General features: G+C 36.1%; 2 protein-coding genes across 2 annotated transcripts; both read right to left on the reverse strand.

The window, feature by feature from the left end:
* Nucleotides 1-234: 234 nt before the first annotated feature.
* On the reverse strand, nt 235-2,075 carry LOC120200375 (activator of 90 kDa heat shock protein ATPase homolog). The gene is made up of 3 exons (XM_039201248.1): nt 1,043-2,075; nt 661-740; nt 235-565 (listed from the first exon to the last, which is right to left on the reverse strand). Exons 1-3 carry the CDS (start codon nt 1,916-1,918, stop codon nt 472-474), a joined length of 1,050 nt encoding a protein of 349 aa, XP_039057179.1. The 5' UTR covers nt 1,919-2,075; the 3' UTR covers nt 235-471.
* A 9,006-nt stretch (nt 2,076-11,081) lies between these two features.
* LOC120200376 (gamma-tubulin complex component 3-like) lies at nt 11,082-14,289 on the reverse strand. Its single transcript, XM_039201250.1, has 3 exons — nt 11,933-14,289; nt 11,382-11,835; nt 11,082-11,310 (listed from the first exon to the last, which is right to left on the reverse strand). Exons 1-2 carry the CDS (start codon nt 14,185-14,187, stop codon nt 11,544-11,546), a joined length of 2,547 nt encoding a protein of 848 aa, XP_039057181.1. The 5' UTR covers nt 14,188-14,289; the 3' UTR covers nt 11,082-11,310; nt 11,382-11,543.
* Nucleotides 14,290-26,382: the final 12,093 nt, after the last annotated feature.

The following is a 26,382-nucleotide window of genomic DNA, read 5'->3' on the forward strand; positions in this document are numbered from 1 at the left end:
CAACATAATGAAGCAAACCACCAACTTAACTTTTCCCTTGAGGGCTCAATCATTCTTAAAGACCAATTGCAGAAAGTAGGCATGCTTCAGACAGAAGAAAGACAACAATGCAATTTAACCTTTTTTCTTCAGTATTATCAAGGTCAATATGCATAAATGGCAGAGAAATAAACTAGAAACTCAATACAATCTTCACTCCACGGAAGATCATGACTCCAACATTTACACGAGTTATAAAAATCAAGGCAATATTTTCATCAGTATCATTAGTTCAAAGAAATAGTTTGGATATTGGCAAACAAGACAGCAATGATACTTGGTACAAGTTTCAACTTTCAAAAAGAATGAACCAGTACACCAAGATTGAACTTGCAGTCATATTAATAATAGCTGAAAGAAGATTTCATAAAGGTCTAACAATTCGAAACCAACAAAAAAAAAGAACATTTCCTGCTTTAGGTATGAAATAAATCATATTCCGAAACCAAACACTGCTCGTACCTTATTGAAAATAAGGTCCCTCCATCCTCTCTCAGTGTTCTCCACCACAGTTGCATTCCCATATCTGCATCACAAATCAACACAGAAACAAGATCAATAACCCTATTTTAACAATAACAAATTAGCCAATATAAAACTATAAAACAAATAAAAACCAACCTATCCTCCTCAGGAACATCTGAATGCGTGAGTTTGATTATAGTAACACCAGGCTCGGGCTCATCAAAAACAAGTCTTACCTGCAACAACAACCCATTAAAGATAGGCATCGTTAAACCCCCAATGTATTCCTAAATGCTTAATAAACAGTCAAAAGGGGAAACCACTGAGCAAAGATTTAAATAACAGAATAGTGGACTTTATATAGCGGTCTGGGATTCAAATTGTGGTTGCAGCACCACCACTACCGCAGTCGCGGACCCCTAATTAAATCTCTAAAGGCGGTAAAGGTGACTGCCGCGACCACTACTGTTGCAATTGCAATAAACACAACACAACCGAAAACACACCCCAACTGCAATCTAAATCCCATTGAGCATACCGTAGAATCAACACCATCCGGCCAACTCCCAAATCTCCATCTCTGAGCAATCAACTTCCCTTCTTGCAACTCCATGTTAACTCCAGTAACCGATCCATCAAAAATACTAAACTGGCCGCCAACTTCTTTGCTTATCCTAGCATTACTCTGAGTAAACCCTTTCCATCTATTCTCATCCATCAAAATCTCAAACATGTCTTTCGCTCTACAATTAAACTTCTCTGACATCGTAATCGTCTTAAACCCTTTCTTCCCTTCCTTCTTCGATTCCTTCTCCACCCCAACTTTCTCCTTAGACACCACCCCCAAACTACTGTTACTACTACTATTACTTTTGGGAGCCAATTCCTTAGCTTCCACTTCATCTTTAACGGGTCCACCTCTCGCCATAGCTTTAACATAATCCCTCACTTTCTCCAAAGCCAAAGGCTTCCCTTTAGCCAACATCGCTTCCTTCAACGTTTTACCGATGGGTCCTTCGTCTTTAACCGTAACCCTAACTTCCGGATCCTCGTCGGCGTTCTCATCGGCAATATACGGAATCTCAACATTACCTTCGGCTTTCAACAAGGTCTTGCCCTCCCCATCTTTGACTTCGCCTTCCCAAGATAAATTCAAACTGATCTCGTATCCGGGAATGATTTTACCCTTGCGAATATTGACATAAGCTTCGCCGTCGACCATATCGACGCTCTTGGTCTTGATGTAGAGGTTGCCTTCGCCGGTGAGGATGGGGAGATCGGAGAGCGATTTGGTGAAGAAAGTTTTGGACCAGGGGAGGCAATCGGTTTCCGCCCAGTGCCAGTTATGGACATTAGCACCGTCGGCTCTTTCCTCCACAATCCATCGCTTGTCGCCTTCGCCGTACTTCGCCATTGATGGGAACAAAAGAAGAGATTAAGATGAGGGTTTAGTTGTGATTTGAGAGATAATGAGATCCAAGAGATAAATTAAGAAGAAGAAGGTCTGCGTGGAAAGTTGTGGAGGTTGAAGTCTAGATGGATATTTTGGTGGTGGAAGGATCTGGAACAAGAATTCACCTACGTTACAATTAGGACGCTCATCTATTTTAGGGTTTCCTTTTTTTTTGAGCGAAATTTTTTACTTCAACCAAATTTATTTAGGATAAATTATATATTTAGTATCTAAATTATTAGTTTTGTTTGTTTTAATATCTAAACTTTTAATTTTTCAAATTATATTTAATGTTTCATTTTTGTTTCATTTTTGTATTCCAACGTTAAAAACTTTAATTTTTTATTTTAGTAATGTATAAAGTTTAACGTAAAGTTTTAAAAAAATTAAAAGTTTAGGTTATACCAAAATTGATAGTTTAGGTACAAATCACGTTAAGTTTTTAATGGCGGATACTAAAATGAAATGAAAACTAAACGTTAGGTATGATTTTAAAAAAAATGAACGTTTAGATACTAAAATGAATCAAAACTAATAGGTTAGATACTAAATACGTAATGGCATAATCATACATCTACTTTTACTGTGATCATTTTTATTTATTTTTTATTTTATTTTTGGAGTATTTTAATTTTTAATATATTAAATTTTAGTTAAAATATCTCGAAAGGAAATTGTTAGTTTAAACACATGTTATTATATGACATTTTTACATGTCTAATTTTTTACACAACACGTCTCAAGTCATTTAAAGTGATGATGTGATATATATCACATCACAAAAAATGATGGTAAAAGTCAATTAAGACAACAATTGCATTGTGTTACCAACAAGCTACCTTGGGTTGGTATTGCATAAAGGGTGATTCACATAAATATAATGAAAGTGGTGATATGATTGGAAAAATTAAAATTTAGAATGCTTTTAGAGTAAACTTGTTATAAAATATTTGTTCAAAGACCTATTTGATGTTTTAGTGACCAATTTATTACTTTTGAAATTTCAATTAGGAAAAAGAAAATTTACTCAAATATCAATGACTATTTGTGTAGTTTATTATTTTTTATTTTATATATTCTGTGTATCATAACATTAATCCAGTAAAGATTTATCATCAATTATCTTTCAATGACTATATCTTAATTAAATAAAAATAAAAATGATTAAATATTATATCTTTTAAATTCAAAAAAGAAAATTACACAAAACTTAAACGAAAATGATCAATTTTATTATTTACCCTCACAATAATAAACTTAAAACAATCATTTTGTGGAGAAATACACATTGGCCATTGATATTGGTTGCCTTGTATCATTCAAATTTTCAATTCAACATCTAATCTAAAACTCAAGAACCATCCACATATTTCTTTATTAAGGTAAAAAGAGATTATGTATCAATGCCATAACTTGACTTTGGACTTCATTTTATTTTTTTACCACCCATAACAATTATGCTCTTTTATATGCAAAAACCCAATAACCCTTCAGACTGGCACGACATAAGTCACCCGCCAACAACAGTGAGTCAAGGAGAAGACGTATGTCATTCGTCACCCACCGTCCGTCGTCCGCCGCCCACCGTCCGTCGTCCGCCGTCACATTTTGACCTCCGTTCGTCGCCATTTTTCATAGGGAAGATCATCTCGGCACTGCGATTCCAATCCGAGATTAGTTTTGCAAGAAAACCCTTCATTTGGCGCATATTTACAATTGAAGTTTGAGTATCTTCATTATACACAGTGACTTTTGAATACCTCTCTCTCGTCACCGCCAACACCAAGAGATTGACCGTGCACTGATCGGCGAATCTGGAAATTCCGGTCACCTAACGCCCAACATTTGATTTTCACGCTCCGCCACAAGTTTCTGTACCTTCATCACGCGCCGACGCGTGAGAGCATGTGTACGACCAGTTACTCCGTCGATTTCTTTCCCGTTTTTTCTGGGTATTTCCAATCATACCTTGTCGGAATTTTTGACGTACCAAGATAAAGTATCATGAGGTTACTGTTCACTAGTTAGGAAATTTCCAGAACACTGTTGTCGTATCTGGGTTTTCCCTGTCGGAATTTCTGCTTCGTCCAGCAACATAAACTAGTAACGAAGAGATTCCAAACGATGAAGGAAAAAATATGAGCGAAAATTCTTTTTTGGGTTCTCCCACTACTAGAGCCCCTTGGTCTTCTTTTGTCGATAATCTGAGTATAAGAGTTAGTAGGGGTGCTTTGTGGGAAATATTCAAGCTTCATGGTAAGGTTACTAAGGTGTTTATTCCTAGAGTCAATAGCAGAACGAAATATAGGGACTCAACATTCGCATTCGTTCACTTCGAGCGTCATGAAGATCTTATGAAAGCAGTGACAAATGTTGACAATCCGTTGATTGATGGGAGGAGAGTGGTGGTTAGGGTGGCGAAGTATCAGAAAACAACAATTGGGAAGAAATTGTATGGATTTGCTGAGGATGATATAAAGAGGAAGGCGGTGGTTCAAACTTTGAAATTTGATGGGAAAGATAAATTCTATAATAAGTTTCTTGATGGTAGTTCTTATCGGGATAAACTGATAGGAATTACGAGTTCGTTTGCGAGGGTGGCAAGTAGGCAAAAGAGGGGAGAAAAAGCTTTTAAGGTCCCCTTTTATGTTTACATCTCGGTAGAGGAGAGAAGTTGGTTAAAGAGGACGTTGACCAGAATAGATAAGCAGACATATGATGTGCAATTAATTCAGAGAGCCTTACACAGTGACAACATTAACACTACCATTGTCAGATGGGGTTACACCAGGAACTCTTGCTTAGTGTCCTTTCAGTCGGAGGAGGAAATGTCAAAAGCCTTGGAGGAAAAATCATTGGAGCTCATATACTGGTTCGACTGGTTAAAACCAGTCACATTGGAAAAAGGTGTTTCTTTGGCTTTCTGTGAAGTATTGTTAATCGGAGTTCCTTTAAATTGCTGGAATGAGGTCTTCTTCTTTAGTCTGGCCTCTAGGTGGGGGAGTTAATAGAGATTAAGAAGGAAACGTTGATGAAGCATGACTGCAGAGTAGCGAAGATGGTGATTCGGGTAGGAAGCCCATTTGATGTCCCGGAGACAATCTCCATTAACTCCAATGGAAGGTTGTATGTGATTAAAATTAAGTAGAATTGTCTACTGACGAACATTCAAATGTATGAAATGGTGAGAGCGATGGTGATTCTTCTGATGAATGGGTTGTAGATACACCGGAAAACCAGTGCGATGTTGATAGGATTTTAAGGGATGGGCAAACCCGGGAGGTTAGAGAGATATCCAAGGAAATATATGTTTCATCTAGTCAAAATTCTCATACATGTAGAGTGGCGGCTTCTGTTATGAGAATTATTGAGTCTGAGGTCCCGAGAAGGGACAATTCTGTGGAGTTTGAGAAAGACAAGATGGAGATATGCGCAGTGTCAACGACGCAAACTCTGTCAAGTATGAATAAAGAGTTTAATGAGCAGATTGGAAACACTAACAAAAACAATCAACAGGTTGGCTCAAGGACCCGCACATCGTGGTTTTTGAAGGAGGTTCAAATTATTGGGTTCTCTAAGCAGAAACGTGAATTACTTAGAGGGCCTAGATGATTCACATTTGAATATATTTGGTGATGATCTAGTTTCCCCATCAAGGGTTGGTTCCAGGGGAATGGGTTTTTTGCAGTCGCACATTAGAAAGAAATGCGAAAAATAGCAGGTCCAGGGGTAAATCTTTCAAGAGAGTATATAACAGAAGTAGAGGAAGGAATAATTCGAGAGAGGCTCAGAAGGACAAAGCGAAGTCTTTAGATGATTGTTCGGACGAGGTGGAAGAAATCCGTGCAAGTTGGGAAGTAAAAAAATTATTGGGTGTAACTTTTCGAGGAGGGAAGAAATCTTTCATGGATAAGGCGAAATATGTGGTTGGCAGTGGGTAGTTGGGGTTGGAATATGAAGGTCTGAGGGAATGTGGTATTTTAATTATGTATTTCTATGTCGGTTTTGAGTATGATATCGTGGAATGTTAGAGGATTGAGTAGGAGAGAAAAGTCTAGGACTGTGAGGAACATTATTGAAGGGAAGAAGCTGTCGCTAGTGTTTATTCAAGAAACGAAGTTGGAGAATATCAATCATTCCTTAAGGAGGTGGTTAGGTGGGAATTTTTTGAATCAGTTTATGGTTTTTCCACCGGTTGCATTAGCAGGAAGATTGATAACGCTTTGGGATGAAAATAAATTGGAGGTTGAGGCAAATCATGTGCAGGTGAGGTTAATTGTTGTTAAAGGTAATCTAAAAAAAATTTCTATCATGCTGGTTTATTAATGTGTATGGACCATCAGTTGATTCGGAGAGAGAATCATTCTTTGAGTCGTTGTTAGCTTTTGTGTTGCAATTGGAATGCCCTTTTTGTTTGGGAAGTGATTTTAATGCGTATTTAACTCAAGATAAAAAGTCGGGAAGAGGTCATAACAGGTTCTCTATGAGAATTTTTAATGAGTTTGTTCATAAGGCTAGCTTGAATGATCTTCCAATATCGAGGGGCAATTTCACTTGGAGTAATAATAGGGAAAGTCCAACCTTCGTCAGACTTGACTGATTTCTAGTTGATTTGAACTTCTTATCTGTAATTCCATATCTGAATCAGAGTTTGCTAATGGGATCATTATCGGACCACAATGCAGTTAGTTAAGAAAATAAAGGCACGAATTGGGGGCCGAAACCTTTTAGATTGTTCAATTACGTGCTAGAGGAGGAGGGTTTAAAGGAAAGAATGGTGGAGGAATTCCAGTGAGTAAGGTTGGGCAACAGAAGGAAAGAGATTTACATCATTCTTAAAAGCTCTAAAGTGGTATTGAATGAGTGATCTAAAGGCAGTTACAGTAAAATGCAAGGATCAATTTCGGAGCTGGAGAAATTTATTCATGTTTCAGAACTGAATATGCAACAAGGTTTTACTTCTGTCTCTATGGAATCTTTGGGTTTGGCTAGAAGGAATATATGGGAATTATACAAGAAAGAGGATGCGGTATGGTTGCAGAAATCACGAGTTAAGTAGAGTTTAGAGGGAGATCGTAACACAAGATTTTTTCACATGTGTGCAGCAAACAGAGGAAGAGTGAATGCTATTAAAGAGCTGAAAGTGGGGGGTCAATTAACTTCGGAGTCTGTCAATATTAAAGAGCACGTGGTTAATTTCTTTAAAGAGACATATAATACGAACCCTATAATTGAGGTTGAGGCATTAGATTTTATTTTTTCCAAGATTTAAGAGGAACAAAATTCGTTTATGGAAAGATCTTTCTCCGTGGAAGTAGTATGAGAAGCAATTTCGTCTTCCGATAGCAGCAAGGCACGGGTCCGGATGGATTGACAATGGGGTTCTTTAAGAAATTTTGGTCGGATCTTAAGGAGGACACGAAGTTTTTCTATGATTTTTATGAAGGCAAAAGTTGGGATAAAGGGGTAAATCATTCATTCATTAACCTAATCCCTAAGAAGCTCAGTTAGGAATATATCGAGGACTATAGACCGATAAGCCTTGTGGGTGGATTGTACAAGATTTTGTCAAATGTATTTTCCAAGAGATTACGGTAATGCATGGATGTTGTTGTTGGTCCTTCCCAATTTGCTTTCATCCCAGGTCGACAAATTATGGATTGCTCCATTATCGCAAATGAGGGGATTAACTATTGGAGGAAAAAATGCCTTCAAGGAGTTACGTTTAAGGTTTACTTCAAAAGAGCGTATGATTCAATTAATTGGAGTTTACTATTGAAAATAATGGATTGCATGGGATTTGGTCAGAAGTGGGGATCGTGGATGAATATGTGTGTTTTCTATAGCTACCATCTCGGTGTTGGTAAATGGTTCTCCTTAAGATGAATTTCGGATCGCTAGGGGTCTACGTTAGGGTTGCTCTCTTTCTCCACTTCTATTTTAATTTGGTTGGTGAACTATTGAGCTTGATGTTGACAAAGGCTGTGAGGTTAAGCTTGTTTAGAGGTTTTCAGATTGGGAGTCAGGGAAATTCTTTCGAGCTCTCTCATCTTCAATTCGCTGATGATCTATTAAATTTTTGTAATGCCTCAGTTGGGGAATTGAAGAATATGAGAAGGGTGCTTATGATTTTTTGAGTTGATGTCGGGTCTGCAAATAAATCTTTCGAAGAGCATATTATTTGGTATTAACGTGAATGACGATGTAATAAGTGAGTGAGCTGTAACTATTGGGTGCTCTGTGGGTTTGTTCCCAACAGATTATTTGGGTTTACCACTTGAGGAAAAGAAAAATTCAGTCCGGTTATTCAAAAGTTTTATAAAAAATTGACGGGGTAGAAGTCAGCTACACTATTCATCATTGGAAGAATTATGTTGATAAAGTCGATTCTTTGCTCTCTACCAATTTACTTCATGTCGATTTTCAGATTGTCGAGGTGTGTTCTGAAGAGACTTAATTCAATTATGGCAAGGTTTCTTTGGGGGGAATCAGGAACGAAAAATAGAATTTATTGGGTAAGTTGGGAGACTGCTTGCAAGCCTAAGGCTTTGGGAGAAATTGGGGTTCTAAATCTCAATCTTATGAATAGAGCTTTATTGGGTAAATGGACTTGGAAGTTTGCCAATGAGAAAATTTCCTAGTGGAAATGGGTAATTTGTTGTAAAAATAATATTGACCCGAACTCTATGGGGGTGGATAGTTCGAACTCTTATAAAGCTTTTTGGATTTAGAATGGGGTTGTGAAGAATTGTTGCTCGAAATATGAGTTTGGAGTATGTTTGCGGAGCAATTTTCAACATAATGCGGACAAGGGGGACTCAATCAAGTTCTGGCACGATGCTTGGTTGGACGGAGTTCCATTGAAGATTCGGTTCCCTCGTTTGTTCACACTATCAAAGAATAAGGAGGGGAAGATTGCCGAGTTCAGGACTACTAACTCGTCAGGCTGTTTTTGGGATATTGCCATGAGAAGACACTTAGATGATTAGGAGATGTTGCAATGGAATGAGCTTATGGCTTTGTTGTATAACTTCAATCCTACGCCTTTAATTGATGATAGTTTAATATGGAAATGGGCGCTTTTCAGTGAAATCTTGCCTTAAAATTTTTCTTAGTAGAGTTGTCGATTGTTTTTAGTGGGAAAGTAACGTTTGGGCTGGTGTGGCTCCTCCTCAAGTCGAATCTTTTGTTTAGCAAGTGGTGCACAAGAAGATTGTTGTCAAAGTAGAGTTAATAAAACATGGGGTTCAAGGTATAGAAGACACATTGTGTCTGTTTTGTGGGTTGGCTCAAGAAACGGTTTCCCATCTTTTCTTCTCTTGCAATGTGTCTTGGGGGACATGGACTAGATTTTTGCATCGGTGGGATTTCCTTTTGCAATTTCAGAGTGTCCTATGCTTTTTTTTATTTGTTTGGGCAAATCTTGTACCCAAATCAAGGGTTTGGGCGTTCATCCCAAGAGCCGTTTTGTGGTCGATTTGGAAAATGAGAAATGATATTGTTTTTAATAATGGGAAATTGGATTGTGTTCTGCTATCTTTTCTATCGAGATACAGAGTGACAGCTTGGTTTTCTTCGAAGTTTCCAAATTTGATGGTTTCATTTGATAGCCTTGTGGGGGACCTTGCATTAGCTGATCATGCGATGTGCTCTGTTAAGAGGACTTTAAAGGTAGTTACTTGGTCTCTTCCTCCGTCAAGATTTGTTAAAGCGAATGTTGACGGCGCGATGGATAAGTGGTGGTCGAAGGGTGGCATTTATGGGATGATTAGAGATGAAAAAAGAGTGATGTTGGGTTCGTTCTTTGAAGGTATTGGATCTGGACCTCCTATTATGACAGAGTTGATGGCAGTAAAAAGAGGCTTGAATTTGTTTTTGGATTTGGGGTTGTCGGCAAACCGAAGACTTATTTTGGAAACAGATAGTTTGTGGCAATCGATTGGATATAAAATCCATTAAGTTCCACCCCAATGTTCTTATTCTTAGTAAAAGATATTGCAGAGATTGTGGTAAATAAAGGTGTCATTGCGCGTTATGTGGTGAGAGCAGTTAATTGGGAAGCGAATAAATTAGCTAAACTAAGGATTAGTTAAGTGAAGGGGATTTATTTTTTTGCTATCTTGTTTCTAGGGAATTTTTGACAGCTTAGGTTTATGTTTAAGTATGTTACAGGCTGAGTCTTATTAGAAGGTTGTTTTCTATTAGGTAATTCTTATGCTTAATTATAGTGAATCTTTACGCAGTGTTGCGGGGGACAATGATTTTGGTATTTTTGTAATCTTATTGTACTTGTTTCTTATGCAATAAAATTTCTAAGGCACTCTTTTCCTCATTCCAATTTTCGTTAAGTACTTGTTGCTTGACGGATACGAAGGAGTTTTTTAATGAGGTCTTCCTTATTATCAAAATATATATATATATACAAAAACCCAAATTCTTTCAACATTCAATAACACCAAATAGCACAACAACCTTCGTTACACATATTTAAGATCAATGAATGAGTGAAAATAGACGACTAAGATTACCAGTAAAAAATGAGACGATATTCACTGGAGAAAAATAATCAGTTAATCTCAATATTCTATTTTCATTCATTCAATAATCCTAAATCTGCATAAAACTAAAAATGTTTTACATTGAGCAAGTGAATCCAACCATATATATATTACCATGTCTAAGAACTTAAGCATTAGATGAATAATCCAAAACTTCACTGAAACATATCTTTAGATGATGAAGAGAAACATGGTTACAAAATTCTAATACTTGCTGGCCTCTGTTCCATGAAAATGATACGAAAACGATTACTCTTGTTATGGCAATGAGAAATATCACAAATATTAGGAGTTCACTTACAAGTAGGTTAACGGTCTATAATAGTTTAAAACTATGAAAGAAAATAGTAAATCTTCCTTGTTCGCATACACACGGCCATAGAAAATTATGGAAAATAGTCAATCTTCCTTGTTCACATGCATAGAGAGTGAGTCACCACACTGCATTGCGGGCTAAACTTACACCAATACAAAAAACAAGGCTTTGCATAAAAAATCGAATAAAGACACAATAAAGTGCCAAAAGGTATAGCACAAGGAAGAGTTATGTGAACATAAAGAGATGAAAATCAAACATGCAGCATGAATTGCTCATTGATTAACAAATAGAAAAATATGGTACAGATATACAACCTTTGGACACAGCAGTTGTAAGAGCTGTCAGAGAACACCAACAACATTGGACTATCAGATCCAAAACTTGTACACTACTACATTCAACACCCCAAACAAAATCATAAGAATACCTTCAAATCAACTGCAACATGCCAAACATGCCATCCGAAAGCATAACATCTGAAATTTAAGATAAGTGTCAGATACACGTGGTAAAAAAGAACATTTAAGTGAAATAAAACTTGTCTCACCTAAATCAAGATATGTCATACAAATTGGTCAGACTAGATGTCCACCGGGTCATCAGGAGATTGTTCATTCAAGTGGCAGCATAGTGAAAAAGACATTAGTGAACTGAAGCACGACATCTCAAATATGAGTAGAAATTCCTTAAACACACATATAGATGACTTTTATACGTTAGCATGCTGTCGAGTATAAAACTCTGTGAAATCTAACCGAAAGAGAAGGAATTTCAAATCTATATGTTGCTGAACAGGCAACAGAGCTAAGAAACCCTCAAGCAATGATTTATAATCCGTAGCTAATGCATCTAGATCTTGCCCCATATTTTGAAGGAATTCACTAGCACGTTGAGTTAGAGCTTTCCTGCCTTCAGTAACCCAATACCCTGGTTCTGAAAACTTATCCTTGGTTTTCCTTGGTTTGTTTTTGTCTCGAGGGTTTGAAGAGGATTCCACAGTTCTATACAATGTAAAAAGCAAGTGTGAGGGAACATCTTAACAGAACACAAAACTTAAGATAAATAAATACGTGCAAATAACATAATATCAGTACATACCTTGCTTGTAACTCATGAATTCCTTCATATAACCGATCTGCATGGCTTCTAAATTGCATTATAAGGTCAAAAAGGACAAACAGTGACTTGTAAAGGGTTTGGGACCTTTCACCTAGGAGTGATTTTTCTACAATTGAATGGAGGTACTTCTCATGTGCTCCAAGTAGATCATCAAGATCTTTGGCTACTTCCATTTCATTGGAAAAATTGGACCACGACACCTCCAGGACTTCAAACATGATATAGTATTGCAAGTTTGTAACAAAATGGTTCATCTCATCCCAAAGAACCTGGCATCGCCTCAGTGTTGAAAACAATTGCATTTTTACAGCTCGTTGCAGCTTTGTGTATACATGTGAAGTAATACAATTGGGTTTCATTGTCTTCCAAGCACCAATGAGTGCATGCTCCACCCGTCTAAGCTTCCACAGAAAATTAAAAATTCTTAAATACCTCGTCATGACAGATTCAGTAAACACTGTATCTAGTGGAACCCTAGCATCATATTCCAATGAGAATACATCCCATCCACGGTCACCAGTGCCATGCGGCATCATCTTAACCCTCAACCGATCTAGTATGTCAGGATCATCATACTGAGCATTAGATGACCGAATGGCACTTTCCAGTAATCCAGCTAACTTGAAGGAACTAATAGTATTAGCAGGCTCTGAAAGCTCTGGTCCAACAATATCCATCAGGTACTGAACAAAATCACCCTGCCCAAGCAGCAGATATCGCTTGATTGCGAGACAGTGTTCTTTGAACTTGTACCTCTTGTATATAACATCCAACAAATGCTTATCAATTCTTTTAGCTGCTTCCATGACAAGAGATTCGAGTGCATCAGTTTCTCCATATCCAAGACCCCCTCTTCTTGTTGTTACTCCAGCTGCAGCTACAGCCTCTGTTGCTGCATCAGCCCAACCACGGTCATCACAACAGACACGAAGAAAATTAATAGACTTCCCGGTCCTCAGAATACGTTGAGCAATAGACTGTGAAATGAACAAAGGCAACATTCCAGCATGCAGCCGGTAACCTTCTCTCCAGAGGGATTCAACTTTTACTGGTTGCCCCACAATAAAGAACTCAGCAAAAATATCCTCCAATTCCCCTTCCAAGACCCAACTCCTCACCATTTCAAAAAGCGGAGAGCAAACCCTCCTAAGCAATCGCCTCATAAAGTCATGGACTAGAAGATCACCATGCTGTGCATGCAGATGAATTGCACCAGCCATAGCCCCACCCCTCAAAGCTTTACACTTATCAACCAACGCTGCCATTAATCTCATTTTCACCATTGGCTCAGCAAACCAAACCGACAATCTCCTCAAGGACAAATAATTACCTGAACTTGCATTCTCCGAAACCAATGGAATCGGATTCATTGACTGAGCCTCTAGCACAGCCAATAACTTATAATACTCGGATAACTCATTCTGCAAAGCAGCACAAAATGCCTGGCCCACAGTCCCCACATCTTCAGCAGGAAAACCATCCATACTCTCAGAAATATACCCATTAACTTTCCTAAACAACCACCCTAGTTCACAAAGCTTCCGAACAATAGTTCGAGTAGCTCTAGGTACCTTAACTAAATCTGATAAAGCATAACCATCCAAACTACTATCAAATTTCACATACTTCCCATCGATCCCTTGACAAGCATACAACACATCTTTAACCAAAACCTCTTCAGTCACATCATTCTCATCCTTAACCAAATTCCCAAACTCCCTATACGAAATTTCACGTAGATTTTCGGGGTCTTTTGAAACCAACAAAAACCCCTTTTTCCAAGTCTTATCTCTATTATCTTTACCGTTCAATACCCTTGAATCATTTCCCGTTTCATCATCATTTAAACCTAAATTAGGCAAGAAAACAGAAGAATCCATCCCATTGACAGCATTTTTTCGATCCTCGGATATGATTTTAAGCAAATAAAGAACGGCCCATTTGTTATTAACGCTGCCCGGACCATTTTTGGAAGCGAACTTGGAATAGAGATCAGCGAAGGTAAGGGCGTCGGAAGAGTTACCTTGAGTGGCGAGACAGCGCTTGATGGATTCGGCGACGGCGTCGGCATCGGGGGAAACGGAAGGGGTTAAACGGCTGGATAGAATGCGGAAGGCGTAGCGAAGAGATTGAGAGAGATGGGGAGGGTTAGGCGTTGGGTTTTGTTGAGAGAGTAAGCGACGAACAAGCTCAATTACTAGATCTGTGACTTTGCGTTGATCTTCTTCTTCCATTTCTGAAAGACAAATGGTGAATTTCCTTTTCCTTTTTCTCTTCAAGCACGAGATTCTGGGAAAGGAAAAATTGGTTCAAGAGTTTTTATTTAATTTTATATGGGCGGCAAAACAGGCCATAAAACAAAATAAAAAAAAAATGGAGCTTCCTTCATTTTTCTTCGTTTTCTAATTAAAAAGGTTTCTATTCCTCTCATTTTTATCATAAATTAATTGAGATAATAACTTCAAGGGTAAATTATGTGTTTAGTATCTAAATTATCATTTTTAATTTGTTATAATACTTAAACTTTCATTTTTTAGAAAATCATACATAAAATTTAGTTTGTGCTTCATTTCAGTACACGTAGTTAAAAACTTTAGTTTTTGTATTTTAGTACCTGTTAGAAATTTAACGTTAAGTTTTAAAAAGATTAAAATTTTAGGTACTAAAACGGACCAAAAATAATAGTTTAGGTACTAAGGCGTTAAGTTTTTAACTGGGATGTACTAAAATGAAATAAAAACTAAACATTAGGTATGTTTTTGAAAAAAAATGAAAGTTTAGATACTAAAATGAACCAAAATTGATAGTTTAGCTACTAAATGCATAGTTTACCCTAACTTCAAATCATTCTCCATCAATTAAAGAGTTAATTGCATTATACTCACTCAAACTATGATCCTCATACTAAATTGGTCCCCAAACCTTTGAAAATTACGATTTCATCCCTAAATTATGACTCATTTTAAATTAATCTATAAAATTTTAACTATTCTAAATCCATCCTTGATCTATGACTATCACACTATATTGATCTCTAAACTTTTGAGTATTCTAATTTATCCCCAAACTTTTGAATGGTTTAAGGGGAAGTTATTGGAATGTTTAAAAGTTTGGGGACTAATTTATGATTAAAGTCATAGTTTGAGGATGAATGTTGAATGTTCAAAAGTTAAAGGACCAGTTTCAAATGATAGTCATAGTTTAAGGATGAATTTAGAATATTTAATAGTTTAAGTATTAATCTAAAATAAGAATCATATTTTTTTTGGTAACAATTACAAGAAGAAAGAATTAACAACAAACGTAACTAGAATTCCATGTCTATGGCAAGGAACCTCTTGATCCCATCTGGTGGATGCTGCAAAATTGTGAGCCCCGATGTTTGGATACGCCCGTGGCCAATTAAAGCACCAGCTACTGCGTTTGTATCTCGACTCCTATGTCTGATAGTAATCATTCATTGACGTTGTAAAAGGTTACGGATTCGTCGAGTGATTGCCATATCAAATTGTGCACTGCTGGAGTTTAAAATTTTAACCACCTCACTATTGTCAACCTCTACCTCTACATGCCGCATTCCTCTATTCCAATCCATGTTAAGGCCATAAAAAACGGCCCACAGTTCTGCGTGGAGTACCGGTCGCAGACCAATATTCCGATAAAAGCCTGTCAGTCACTGACCATTGCTATTCCGAATCGACTCCTCCGCCAGCCGCCTCTATTGTATTTTGATTGACAGCATCATCCGAGTTCAATTTAACAACGCCATGTACAGGTGGATGCCATTGACGAGCTGGAAAGTTGCTTATGCTTCCCCAAACAAGATTACGCCTTTGGTCTCGGAGGGTACGTGCCCAGGATCATGCCGAGAGGATAATCGCTGAGGAGGATCATACTTCACCATTAAAAATAAAAGTGTTTCTCTGCTTCCACAGCTCCAGATGATTATTTCAAACATGTGTCTCCACAGGCAGTCGATGAGATCGAACGGAGAAGTCTTGTTAAGGTTCTCTTTCAGCCAATCTTCGACAGATGTAGAGAAGAAAGATGAAAGGAATGATCTGATCCCAGATCACATGAGCAACCGAACAATCATGTAGAACGTGTACAATGATTTCACTCATATATTCACAGACTGCGCAGTGAGCATCCGATAACAGCCTTCTTCTCACTTTCTCGGAGTTTGTCATTAATCGTTTGCGGAGCATCGTCCAGATGAAATGCCTTACATGTTGGGGGCCATCAAAATTCCATGCGAGATTCCAGACGGTACCACGCTGAAGGGTCGTAAATGCCGATTTAACCGATCAATTGCCTGTATTCTCACCCACCCATGTTGGTTGGTCTAGCCCCGTGTCATCATCGAGACTGGGCAACGCTCTGATTTTCGAATAATTGCTCCAGTTCATCAAAGTTCCAATCCCCATTTTGCATAGTAAAATCTCTAACCACTGCTTTTGGATTCAGATTATTGTCCTGGTTTACAAATTCAACAAGAGGACTCGTACTCGGGATCCAAGTAACATTCCAGAAACTAGTATGTTTACAATCCTTAATGGACCAGCACACGTTCTCACGGATGAATCCCACACATTAGATAAAGATCTCCAAACATAAGAGCAATTGTTGGTGTTAAGTCGATCCAACTTACCTCAGTATCGCTATTGTTCTTAGGCCCCGTTTGGTTCACGGAATATTTCATTCCTCGGAGGAATCTTTTTTCCTGGGTTAAGATACCCACGTTTAGATGGGCCACATTCCCAAGTGAGAGTAAAAATTGAATACCAACAGTTTATTCCCGGTCCCGTTGGCTAAAATACCCTTCTCCCCGCTTGCTTCTGTCTGAAACAAAATCTTCTTCTTCTTCGATTTGGCGAGAGTTGTTGCGAGGAGCTGTCCATTACTGCTCCAACAGACTTTTTCTTCTGTGGTGCTCTATCTCTATATGCTAATATCTTGCTAGGTTCGTCTCTCTCTCCCTATTTGTAGTTCTTTTTAGTGTTTTGGAGTTGATGGTTGAATTTGAAAACTGGGTTTTTTGTTATCTCTGTTCGTGGAAAGGAACAATTTTGGATCTAGGTTTTTTTAGTGTTGCGAGGAACGGTTTTTTTTTATCTCCGTACGTGAATTGGAATGCATAAATGTTTTCTTTCATGCAATGTCTTTCCATGTCTGAGCCTTTTTTTCTATAATTCGTTCAGAGGTCTTACTAAGTAAAAGTATGTGAATTGGAATGCATAAGCTAGTTGAATTAATTATTGGGAAATCATTGTGAACTTGGAGTAATGTTTTTTGGGATTTGATTTACTTGATAGCTGTTGTAATGCAATCTGTCTCTTGGTTATGACTGGTTTTAAATGTTGATAATGCTACACAATTTTCCCTGCTCCCTCCACTTTTGTTCTGATCTTCGGTTTCTCTGTGTGCATGTTGGTTTGGTCATTTGATTGGAATTTAAGATTTATTTTTATCCTCAATTTGGGATGGTAAAAATTATATAAGACCCTTTTCTATTGATTGTTAAGATGTTGACTATATCATAGAATGTTCATCAATATCGAACTAGTTAAAAGATCATTGAGACAAAAATTTTGATCTGCGTCATTATAGAACTTTATACGTCGTAATCTGCATTGAATCTGAACCACCATCGTTCCGATTGTAGTATTCCTATGCCTGCATATCTTTGCTTCTAAGTAATGTTGTTGCATTTTACTGCATGGGAGGAATGGATGATAGTATTTATAGATGGATGAATATCTGTCTGTTATCATTTTTGTTCATGGATTGTTGAAAATGTGCCCAAAACTTTACTTCAACAACTGATTTTCATACCCTCAATTCATGTTGGAACGATAGAAGAAGTGCATGATGTTAATCGGTACCATTTGTCTGGCTAAAAAACACAATCTGTAGTAGTTGAACTTTTAACATCTTTTTTTATACTTAATAAAGTACAAATTCGATAGAAATGCATCAAAGTCGTAGTATAGTGGTGAGTATTCTCGACTGTCACCCGGGTTTGATCCCTGGCAACGGCCAATTATAGTTTTTTTGCCCTTTAATTTCACTGGCTAATACGTGTCTGAGCCTGAGGTGTGGGCCAAATGATAACTATAAATAATCATTTTGTAAATAATTTCTAATTGTAATTTACACTTCCCTTGTGGAAAGCATCATTCGATTCCCTTGCCCTATCTTCCAAAAAAAATAACCCCAAATTGTGCTGCCCTAGCTTTATGTAACACAACTTGTGCTTTTAATGTTAAAGTTATGATCCATAACGACAATACTCATCCCTCCATTCCCAACTATAACTGGTGCTGTAAATCCAACCCCAAACTGTGTTGCAGCTCCAACTCTTCATTTCGTGTCCAACATATATCCAAAGAAAGACTTTCTAAATACATGATAAAACCAGGAAAAAATGACAATGTAAGGCATGCCCGAATCTAGGCCATGTACGTTGTTCTGTAGTTTCCTTGGGAACATAGGCTTCTCAATTTGTTTAATCTCAATGAACAAAAATTTAGTGCTCTTATCAAAGTTAGATTTACAAATCTAAGGAGATTTACAACATGTCCTACCATCCCGGTTCTAATTAGAAGAAGTGTATGGATATAATAAACTTATCAGCATCGGGAAGTCCATCCTTTCGCAACACAATTGTTCGCTTCCTTTCATGGTCTAGGATGGCAATTTTTGTTGGTGTACTTAGTTATATTTTGTCCACCTTTTTCATCAAAAACAATTAAACAAAAAATACAAATTAGAATTCAAAGACAGGGAAACATAAGCCTGCTGTAAGAGAAATTGACACTAACTTCTAACTCAAACATTATTGCATCCCCTTGTTCAGTGAACCGTTCCCTGTTCTGCAGGTTATCCAAATAATCCACTGTCTCTAGTCCTTCTACTCGTACTTCACTAAATAAAAGTAAATAAAAAATGAATTGTACAAAACAAAGAACAAGTCATTCCCTTGCTTATGATGAAACTGCATTGCTAGCTTTCTCAAATGCTTTCTTATATGCTTTTATAATTTGCATTGCTTTTGATGCTACTATGTACTTCTAAGCTCTGTCCGAGAATGCTGTTTGTGTGAGATTTTAAGCTTGAAGCTTGCTTTTCTTTTCGGGACCTGACATATGTTTAGACTTCTTCATTATTTTTTTTCGAGAAGGTAGTTTTCATTTATTTTTATTGTGATGACACACAATTGTTCTTGTTCAATATTATTATGTTATAATATTAAAATGTTTGTTCATAATAACAGTTATGGCTCGTTTACCAATGCAAAAGAAGATGCATATCGCCACAATTCTTATTTTACAACTGCAAATGATGGAGATTGTGTGTCATATGCTTAAGGTTATTTCAGTTATTCTTAGAAAATATAAAAATAGACTTAAAATAAGTTATGCACATGAAATACTTCATAGACATAATATTATATCACTTAATTTACATAAAATTGTATTTGAAAGTGATAGACAAAGTGTTGATAATTGTCAAATGGATAGGAGAGCATTTCTCAAATTGTGTCACCTATTACAAAGTCAAGGTGGGTTAAAAGAGAGTCGATCTATGTCTATAGAAGAAATGGTTATTACTTTCCTTCATATTATATCCCACCATATTAAGAATAGAGTTCTAAAACGTCAAACAGTAAGATCTGGTGAAACAATTAGTAGAGTTCTCCATACAGTGTTAGCTTCAATCTTGAAACTGTTGAGTTAATCGATCGATGGAATTGGCCAAGAGGGGGTGAATTGGTAATAAAAATTTTGGTGGAAGCTTTTGCAGAAAATTGAAAATATTTGCACAACGATTTAGAGTGGTTCGACTTTCTCAACCAAAGTCTACGTCCACTACCTTAGCTATCCACACTAAGGATTTTCCAACAAATTCACTAATTTGTTCTTTCTTTTGAGGACAAAGAGTAACCTTACAACTCCCTCAAGACTTATACCCCAAATTCTCGAGCACACTCTTTTTCAAAGATAAATACGTAAAATTTGCAAACTTACAAGGAAAACCTCACAAGGTAGATTGTTTGCACAATTCTAGAAGAAAGAAAGAAAAAACACTCAAGGATAAATACAATAGAGGAGCACAAATGGTGTTCTTGAAAGCACAATGAATATTGAATGAAAAATAGACTTGAAGTGCTCAAACAATGAGTTTGATGCTTTCTTTTTGATTATCTCTCAATTCTTGATGATTCTTGTTTATTGTTTTTGATCAATGGCTTCTAAGCTTGTTTAAATACTCCTTCAATTGATTCTAAACGTTGGGGATGATTAGTGGAGTCAATAGAGCCGTTTAAGTGTGAAAACAATTAATAAAATCAGTTGGGAGCGTCAGTGCATCGATGCATACACAAGGTGCATCGGTGCATCAAGTGTAAATTCAAATAATTTGACCGTTGGAACACTTAGTGCATCGGTGCACTAAGTGTGCATCGATGCATAAAATGCATTCGATGTTTAATTTATTCATTGGTGCATCGATGCATGGATTGGTGCATCGATACATTCCTTTGAAAAATTGATTTTAGGCTTGATTTTGGTTCAAAATACTTTGTGAAAATTGTTTCAAAAATATATTAAGTATAAAACACAATTTTACACATTTAGTAAGGTTTGAAATTGATCTTGAAAGACTTGGAGTAATAATTTGATAATCGATTAATTAAATCGAATATACTTATAAAAATCTTTGTAAAATCTTAAAATTCATTTATACATAGTTTGTTATTTCGAAACATCAAAATATTTTCAACAATCTCCCCCTTTTTGATATAACAAAACACTTGAGTAATCTTAAAAGTTGAAAATTACTTACTCCCCCTTACTATGATACATCTTTTCCCCCCTTTTTGTTAATTCAAAAAGACTCTAAAAAAATTTAGCCAATTTATTTAATAATAAGATTAAGCTGCTAAGATCACAATCAAAAGAGAGATTAGCTATTAGTTTCATAATCAATATTCATATCGAATGTGAAATGGTAAATTGGTCATATATGTCTAATGGTGCAAAAATAAGAAAATTCTAACCAAACTAAACATATATGTATTAAGTTCTTATAGACAAAACAACCAAAACATTAATCCAAACATTCAATCATCCAAAATAAACAATCCAGAAACATCAAAATCAATCCAAGTTTTAAATCCAAGTTTTAAATCCAAGAAAGCATAACAAGGAAAAATCTACTCCATCAGAGGATCGGGAAGAGGAGGAAATTGTGCTTGCATCTCAAGAGAGAGAGCATCCATACGTGCAAGCATATGCCGTTGAAACTCCATTTGTTTAGCTTCCAAAGTGTCTAAGCGATGATTCACCACTTCGTTGTTAGCAGTCAAATGGGATTCGATGGGAGTAAACCGTAGATCAAATGTCTCAAAAAGGAACAACAATATGGAGGCACTTGATCCTCTTATGGTACCGACGCATTGTCGGGATCGTCAATGTCTTGAAATAATCCTTAAAGCTCAGGATCATCATCTGCAGCCGGTGCCGGAGGAGGAGGATGAGCACGAGAAGAGCTAGGAGTAGGAGGTGCTCGTGAAGAACTTGCCTCCCTGAGTTTGCTTAGAAGGTCGAAAGACCCATTGACTAGTTTCCTCGTCCTGTTTCCAATCAGCTTTCTTCAACGAGGTGAAATTGATTTGGTTTTGAAGAGGAATGGGATTGTAAAGAGAGACGTTAAGACCGAGTTTGATAAAAGGTTACTAAGAAGACATCCATAAACTAATGTTTCGACATGTTTTGAAGGAATAATGTTTATGGTATCCACTAGCTCACTAAATATAATGTATGGCAAATTTATTTTGTTCTTATTCTTGATACAATGCATCCACCATAAATCCCAAATACGAAGAGTGGAGTACCTACCTCCGGATGGTCTAAACCACCAAGAAATCATCAAATGAAGAAAACAATCGTGATGAGATCGTAGGGTACTAACACTAGCATTTGGAACATAGGGATATTCCACAGTTTCTTTCTCATTATATAAAACATCGTCATCTAGCCCAAAATGTGAAGCTATAGTCTCAGAGTCAATATTAGCATATTGTCCTAAAAGGTAGGATCTTATTGTTATAGTTCCACATTGAGTCTGATTTTGAATACATACCGTATTAAAGTATAAAATGAGTACGAACTGATGATAGACGATAGGTTTTAGGGAAAACAATTTATCAAACTTCCATGTTTTGAGAATTGGAAGGTATTCGAAGTCAGTATCAATCATGGCTTGAACAGAAGAAATACGCTCTTCTAGAATTCTATAAGATTGGAAAGAATTCATGTACCTATTGTAACATCCCAAATTATAGGTTAGTGTCTAAATTATAAAATTTCAGAATTTGGTGATTAAAGTGGAAAAGTTGAAAAGTTCAATGATTTATGTGGAGATAATCCCTGGAAGTTTTTAGTAATTATCCAAAGTAGTAAAGGGCAAAATGGTCATTTGACAATAAAGATATTTTTTTATCCCCTTTAATAGGAGATTGAAACGTGGAAGATGAAAACATTTAATCTCTTCTTCCTTTCTTCTTTCTCCTCCCGTAAGAGCTCAAGAGCAAAGGTAAGTTTCTTCATTAGTTGATTATTTGTTCAACTAAAGGTTGGGTGTTTTTCATTGGATAGTAATTAAGCTTAAGGAAAGCTTAATTGGTTATAAAACAACAAGATGAAAGGTATAGGAGAGATTAAAGATTTTGAGTTTTTGAATGAAATCTTGAAATAAAGTTGATAAGTTGAATTTGACTTGTCAATGGTTGAATTAAGAGATTTGGAGTGATAGAAAGGAATTTAGAACATGTTGAAAATTGAGTATAATTCTTGAATTTCATTAAGAGGAGAGGATTTTGAGAATTAAGATGGATTAAATGAGTATAAATGGGCTTAAGTATGTGTGTTTGAGTTTAGTATATAGGAGAGGTTGAAATATGAAGTGTTTAAGATGAAATGAAGTAAATTTCGTGCTGAAAATATGATTTTTGGGCAAGGGGAATCGGTACCCATTCAAGGGAATCGGTACCCATTTAATGGGGAATCGATACCCCTCAAGCGAACCAGAAATTCCAGAATCTCATAGGGGAACCGATTCCCCCACAGGAGGGAATCGATTCCCCCTAAAGGAAAAATGTGAATATTGGTTTAATAAGTTCGTTTAAGTTGCTAGTATCCAATTACAAGGTGTAGGTATCTAATGATTGCCTCAAAATGTACATTTATGTAGATTCTGCGCGTAAAGCAATTCCAGAACATTTGGCAAGTAAGATCGATCAAGGGAAAGATAAGATATTGGAAATGACTAGTGAGGCCAAGGTGAGTGCATACTAGTGATATGTAGTGTTTAATGGAAATAAGACTTGCGATGAGTCTATTTCCTAGAGTAATATGCATGAAGTCATGGACATGATTATGTGTTGTTATAATTATATGTGATTATCTGTATTACATTGATTATATGTATGCATGACTAAAGATAATGATATGCTTTGTATATGCTATATGATTTATGTAAAACTTTATTATGTAATAATGGAAAAACATGGAATAAGTTATATGATAGAATCATAAGAAATGAAATGAACATGAGATAATAAGATAATCAAGTATAAGTCATATGATATGGTATAAGTGGTTATACGAGAAATGTTAGGAGACTCTAAGAGAATAGTATAAATTCGAGGGCATAAATAAGGATACATAAGTTATATAGGAAATATTTATAAATTAAAGGAAACTATGGTTTATGTATTATAGTGAAGAGCTACAAAGTTTTATTAAAGAGTATTGTGGAAGTCATGAGAAATTGAACTAAATAAATAGATGGTTTATGTGAGTGGAAAAGGAAAATGATATTAAATAAGTGGAAATTATTTATAAGATAGAATGAGACTAATTGAACCTGTAATATAAACTTTATAAAGGAGTACTTGGGTAAAATCATTATATGATACAATTATAGAGTATTACTATACAAATTATATTAAAATATTATATATGAGAATATGAGTAAGTTTATAGGTTATGGATAGGACATATAAGAATATATAAATGTATGATGATATGAAAAAGGGAACTAAGTTTAATGATGTTGAACTCTATGAGTAGAAGTTATGTGATTATAAGTAACATGATTATATGATCACAAGATATGATACATGATATGAGATATATGAAAGAGAAAATATATGTTATATGAAATATTATATGACTATACGATTATATGGAAATGTTCTACGCGTAAGTGAACCATGTGTTCATATGTATATGGGATATGTGATTTATATGACGATGAGCTATGTGAAAGAACTACATGACTATGTGTATATGTGAATGTATGTTAACATAAATATTAATGCCCATGTTATGTGTCAAGAGAGCTAGGGGTATAGTTGGCATGCCAAGAGTCGAGGGTCTACGCGGTCCTTCGGTACATATATGTATTCTTTGGAACATGTGTGAAGTCTGGTGAGACACATACTTGATCCTTGGCATATGTATATGATTCTTAAGGAATGATATGTGGTCCTTCGGGACATATATGTATTCTTTGGAACATGTGTGAAGTCTGGTGAGACACATACTTGATCCCTAGTATATGTATATGATTCTTAAGGAATGATATGTGGTCCTTATGGACATTATTATATGGAACTACGGTGCAATTCTACGCGGCACTCCGGTGCAATTCTACGTGGCACTTCGGTGCAATTATACGAGCTGTGGTGACAACATAGTGCACAACCTCTATAGCCTCACATATCTATAGTTCTCACATGTGTACATGGGCTTTGAAAAGAGAACATAATTTGATATAATGATATGTGTATTTCTCGTGACATGGTAGAAGTGCATATATGTCATGGTGATATGAGATGCTATGCGTTTATGTATTATATGATTATATAAATTAGTAATGTATTGTGGCATATTAAAATATATATAATATGTTGATATTCATTATATGCTCATATGACAGAATTGAAGTAATGACAAGGGAATTAGTAACGATAAACAGGTTGGTGATATGAGAACAATGTATGTGATATATGTATATGATGTGGGATATGAATTGCATGATATGATATATGTGTAATAGGGGTTATGGTATCTGTTACATAATATACATGAATATATGTTGATGTATATGTAATTGAGTTGTATAATTTGATAGCATAAAACAATCATGCATGATTAGTGGGTATGAATTCCATTAGATGTGTTTTCTTTATGCCTCACTAAGTCATCGACTTAGCGTGTGAGTGTTTCACACGCAGGTTACAGAAAGTGAATATAGAAGCTGTGAGGAGCAATACAGGTCAGCATCTCCCTTACAAAATTTCAGATCAGAAAATAGAGGATTTAAATGTTTTTGGTTATTTTGACTATAGTTGGCATGTACTAATTAGTTGAATTAAGTATGCTCTGATTGATTTTGGTTATGGCGGTCAGTTTATGTAACTAAACCGCTTTTACTTTAATGAAATGTTTAAATTTTCTTTGAATTTTGTCAAGAGTCAAAGTTTGAAAAGTCAATGTGACACCTCATACTCGTATCCGGGTCGGATACGGGTTGGGGGTGTTACATTTAATGGTATCAGAGCTAAGGTCTAGCCGATTCTCGGCATAAACTGAAGTCCAAAGTGTCATAAAATGTGTACATGCCAACTAAGGTGAAAAAAAAAATTCTGATCTGATAGTGTAAGGAGTGTGTTGTCTTGCTAATAGAATTAGATTGCTAAGTTATAATAGAAGTATGATTATATTAATTTCGAAGTGAAGAAATAGGCGATATTCCTGATTGTGATAACAATTCACCTACCCTGGCCAGGCAGGGGGAAGAGCGGACACTTCAGAAAGTGCCTCATAAGATCAAAGACTGATTTCAGAAAGTTGAAATCATATTAGAATAGTTTTAGAAAGTTTCACAGGTCTGAATCGGAAAAGTGATATGAAGTATTTTTATTATTTCATGGATACGATCGAATATGGTGAACAAGTGTCACCATAAGAAAGTTAAAAGATCTAAGGATGTGGCTAGAATTGTAGAAGAGTTCAAGAATAAGTGAATCAGTGACCAGTTTATAAGATAAATGTAATTAGTGTGATGAATTTGAAACAAAGAGATAATACTGGGTATAAGCAAAATGTGGATATTATAAGGGTTTGCATTCTAGATGAAAAGAGTTAGCGTTGTCTAACCAGTTTATGTGACGAAAAGTGTATTGAAATTAAAGGATTTGAAGATATTATTAGTATAAGTTAACCGAATATGAATTGGATATGGATATAGTTGTGTATCTCGACCATGTAAATGTGATGTAGTGAAGGAGATAAGGATTCATATGGTTAAGGAAAGTTATAAAGTAATAGAAAAGTTTAAGAATCAATATTACAACA

Source organism: Hibiscus syriacus, unplaced genomic scaffold (assembly GCF_006381635.1).
Source record: "Hibiscus syriacus cultivar Baekdansim isolate YM2019G1 unplaced genomic scaffold, ASM638163v2 tig00005939_pilon, whole genome shotgun sequence".
In the NCBI taxonomy this organism is placed as follows: Eukaryota; Viridiplantae; Streptophyta; class Magnoliopsida; order Malvales; family Malvaceae; genus Hibiscus; species Hibiscus syriacus.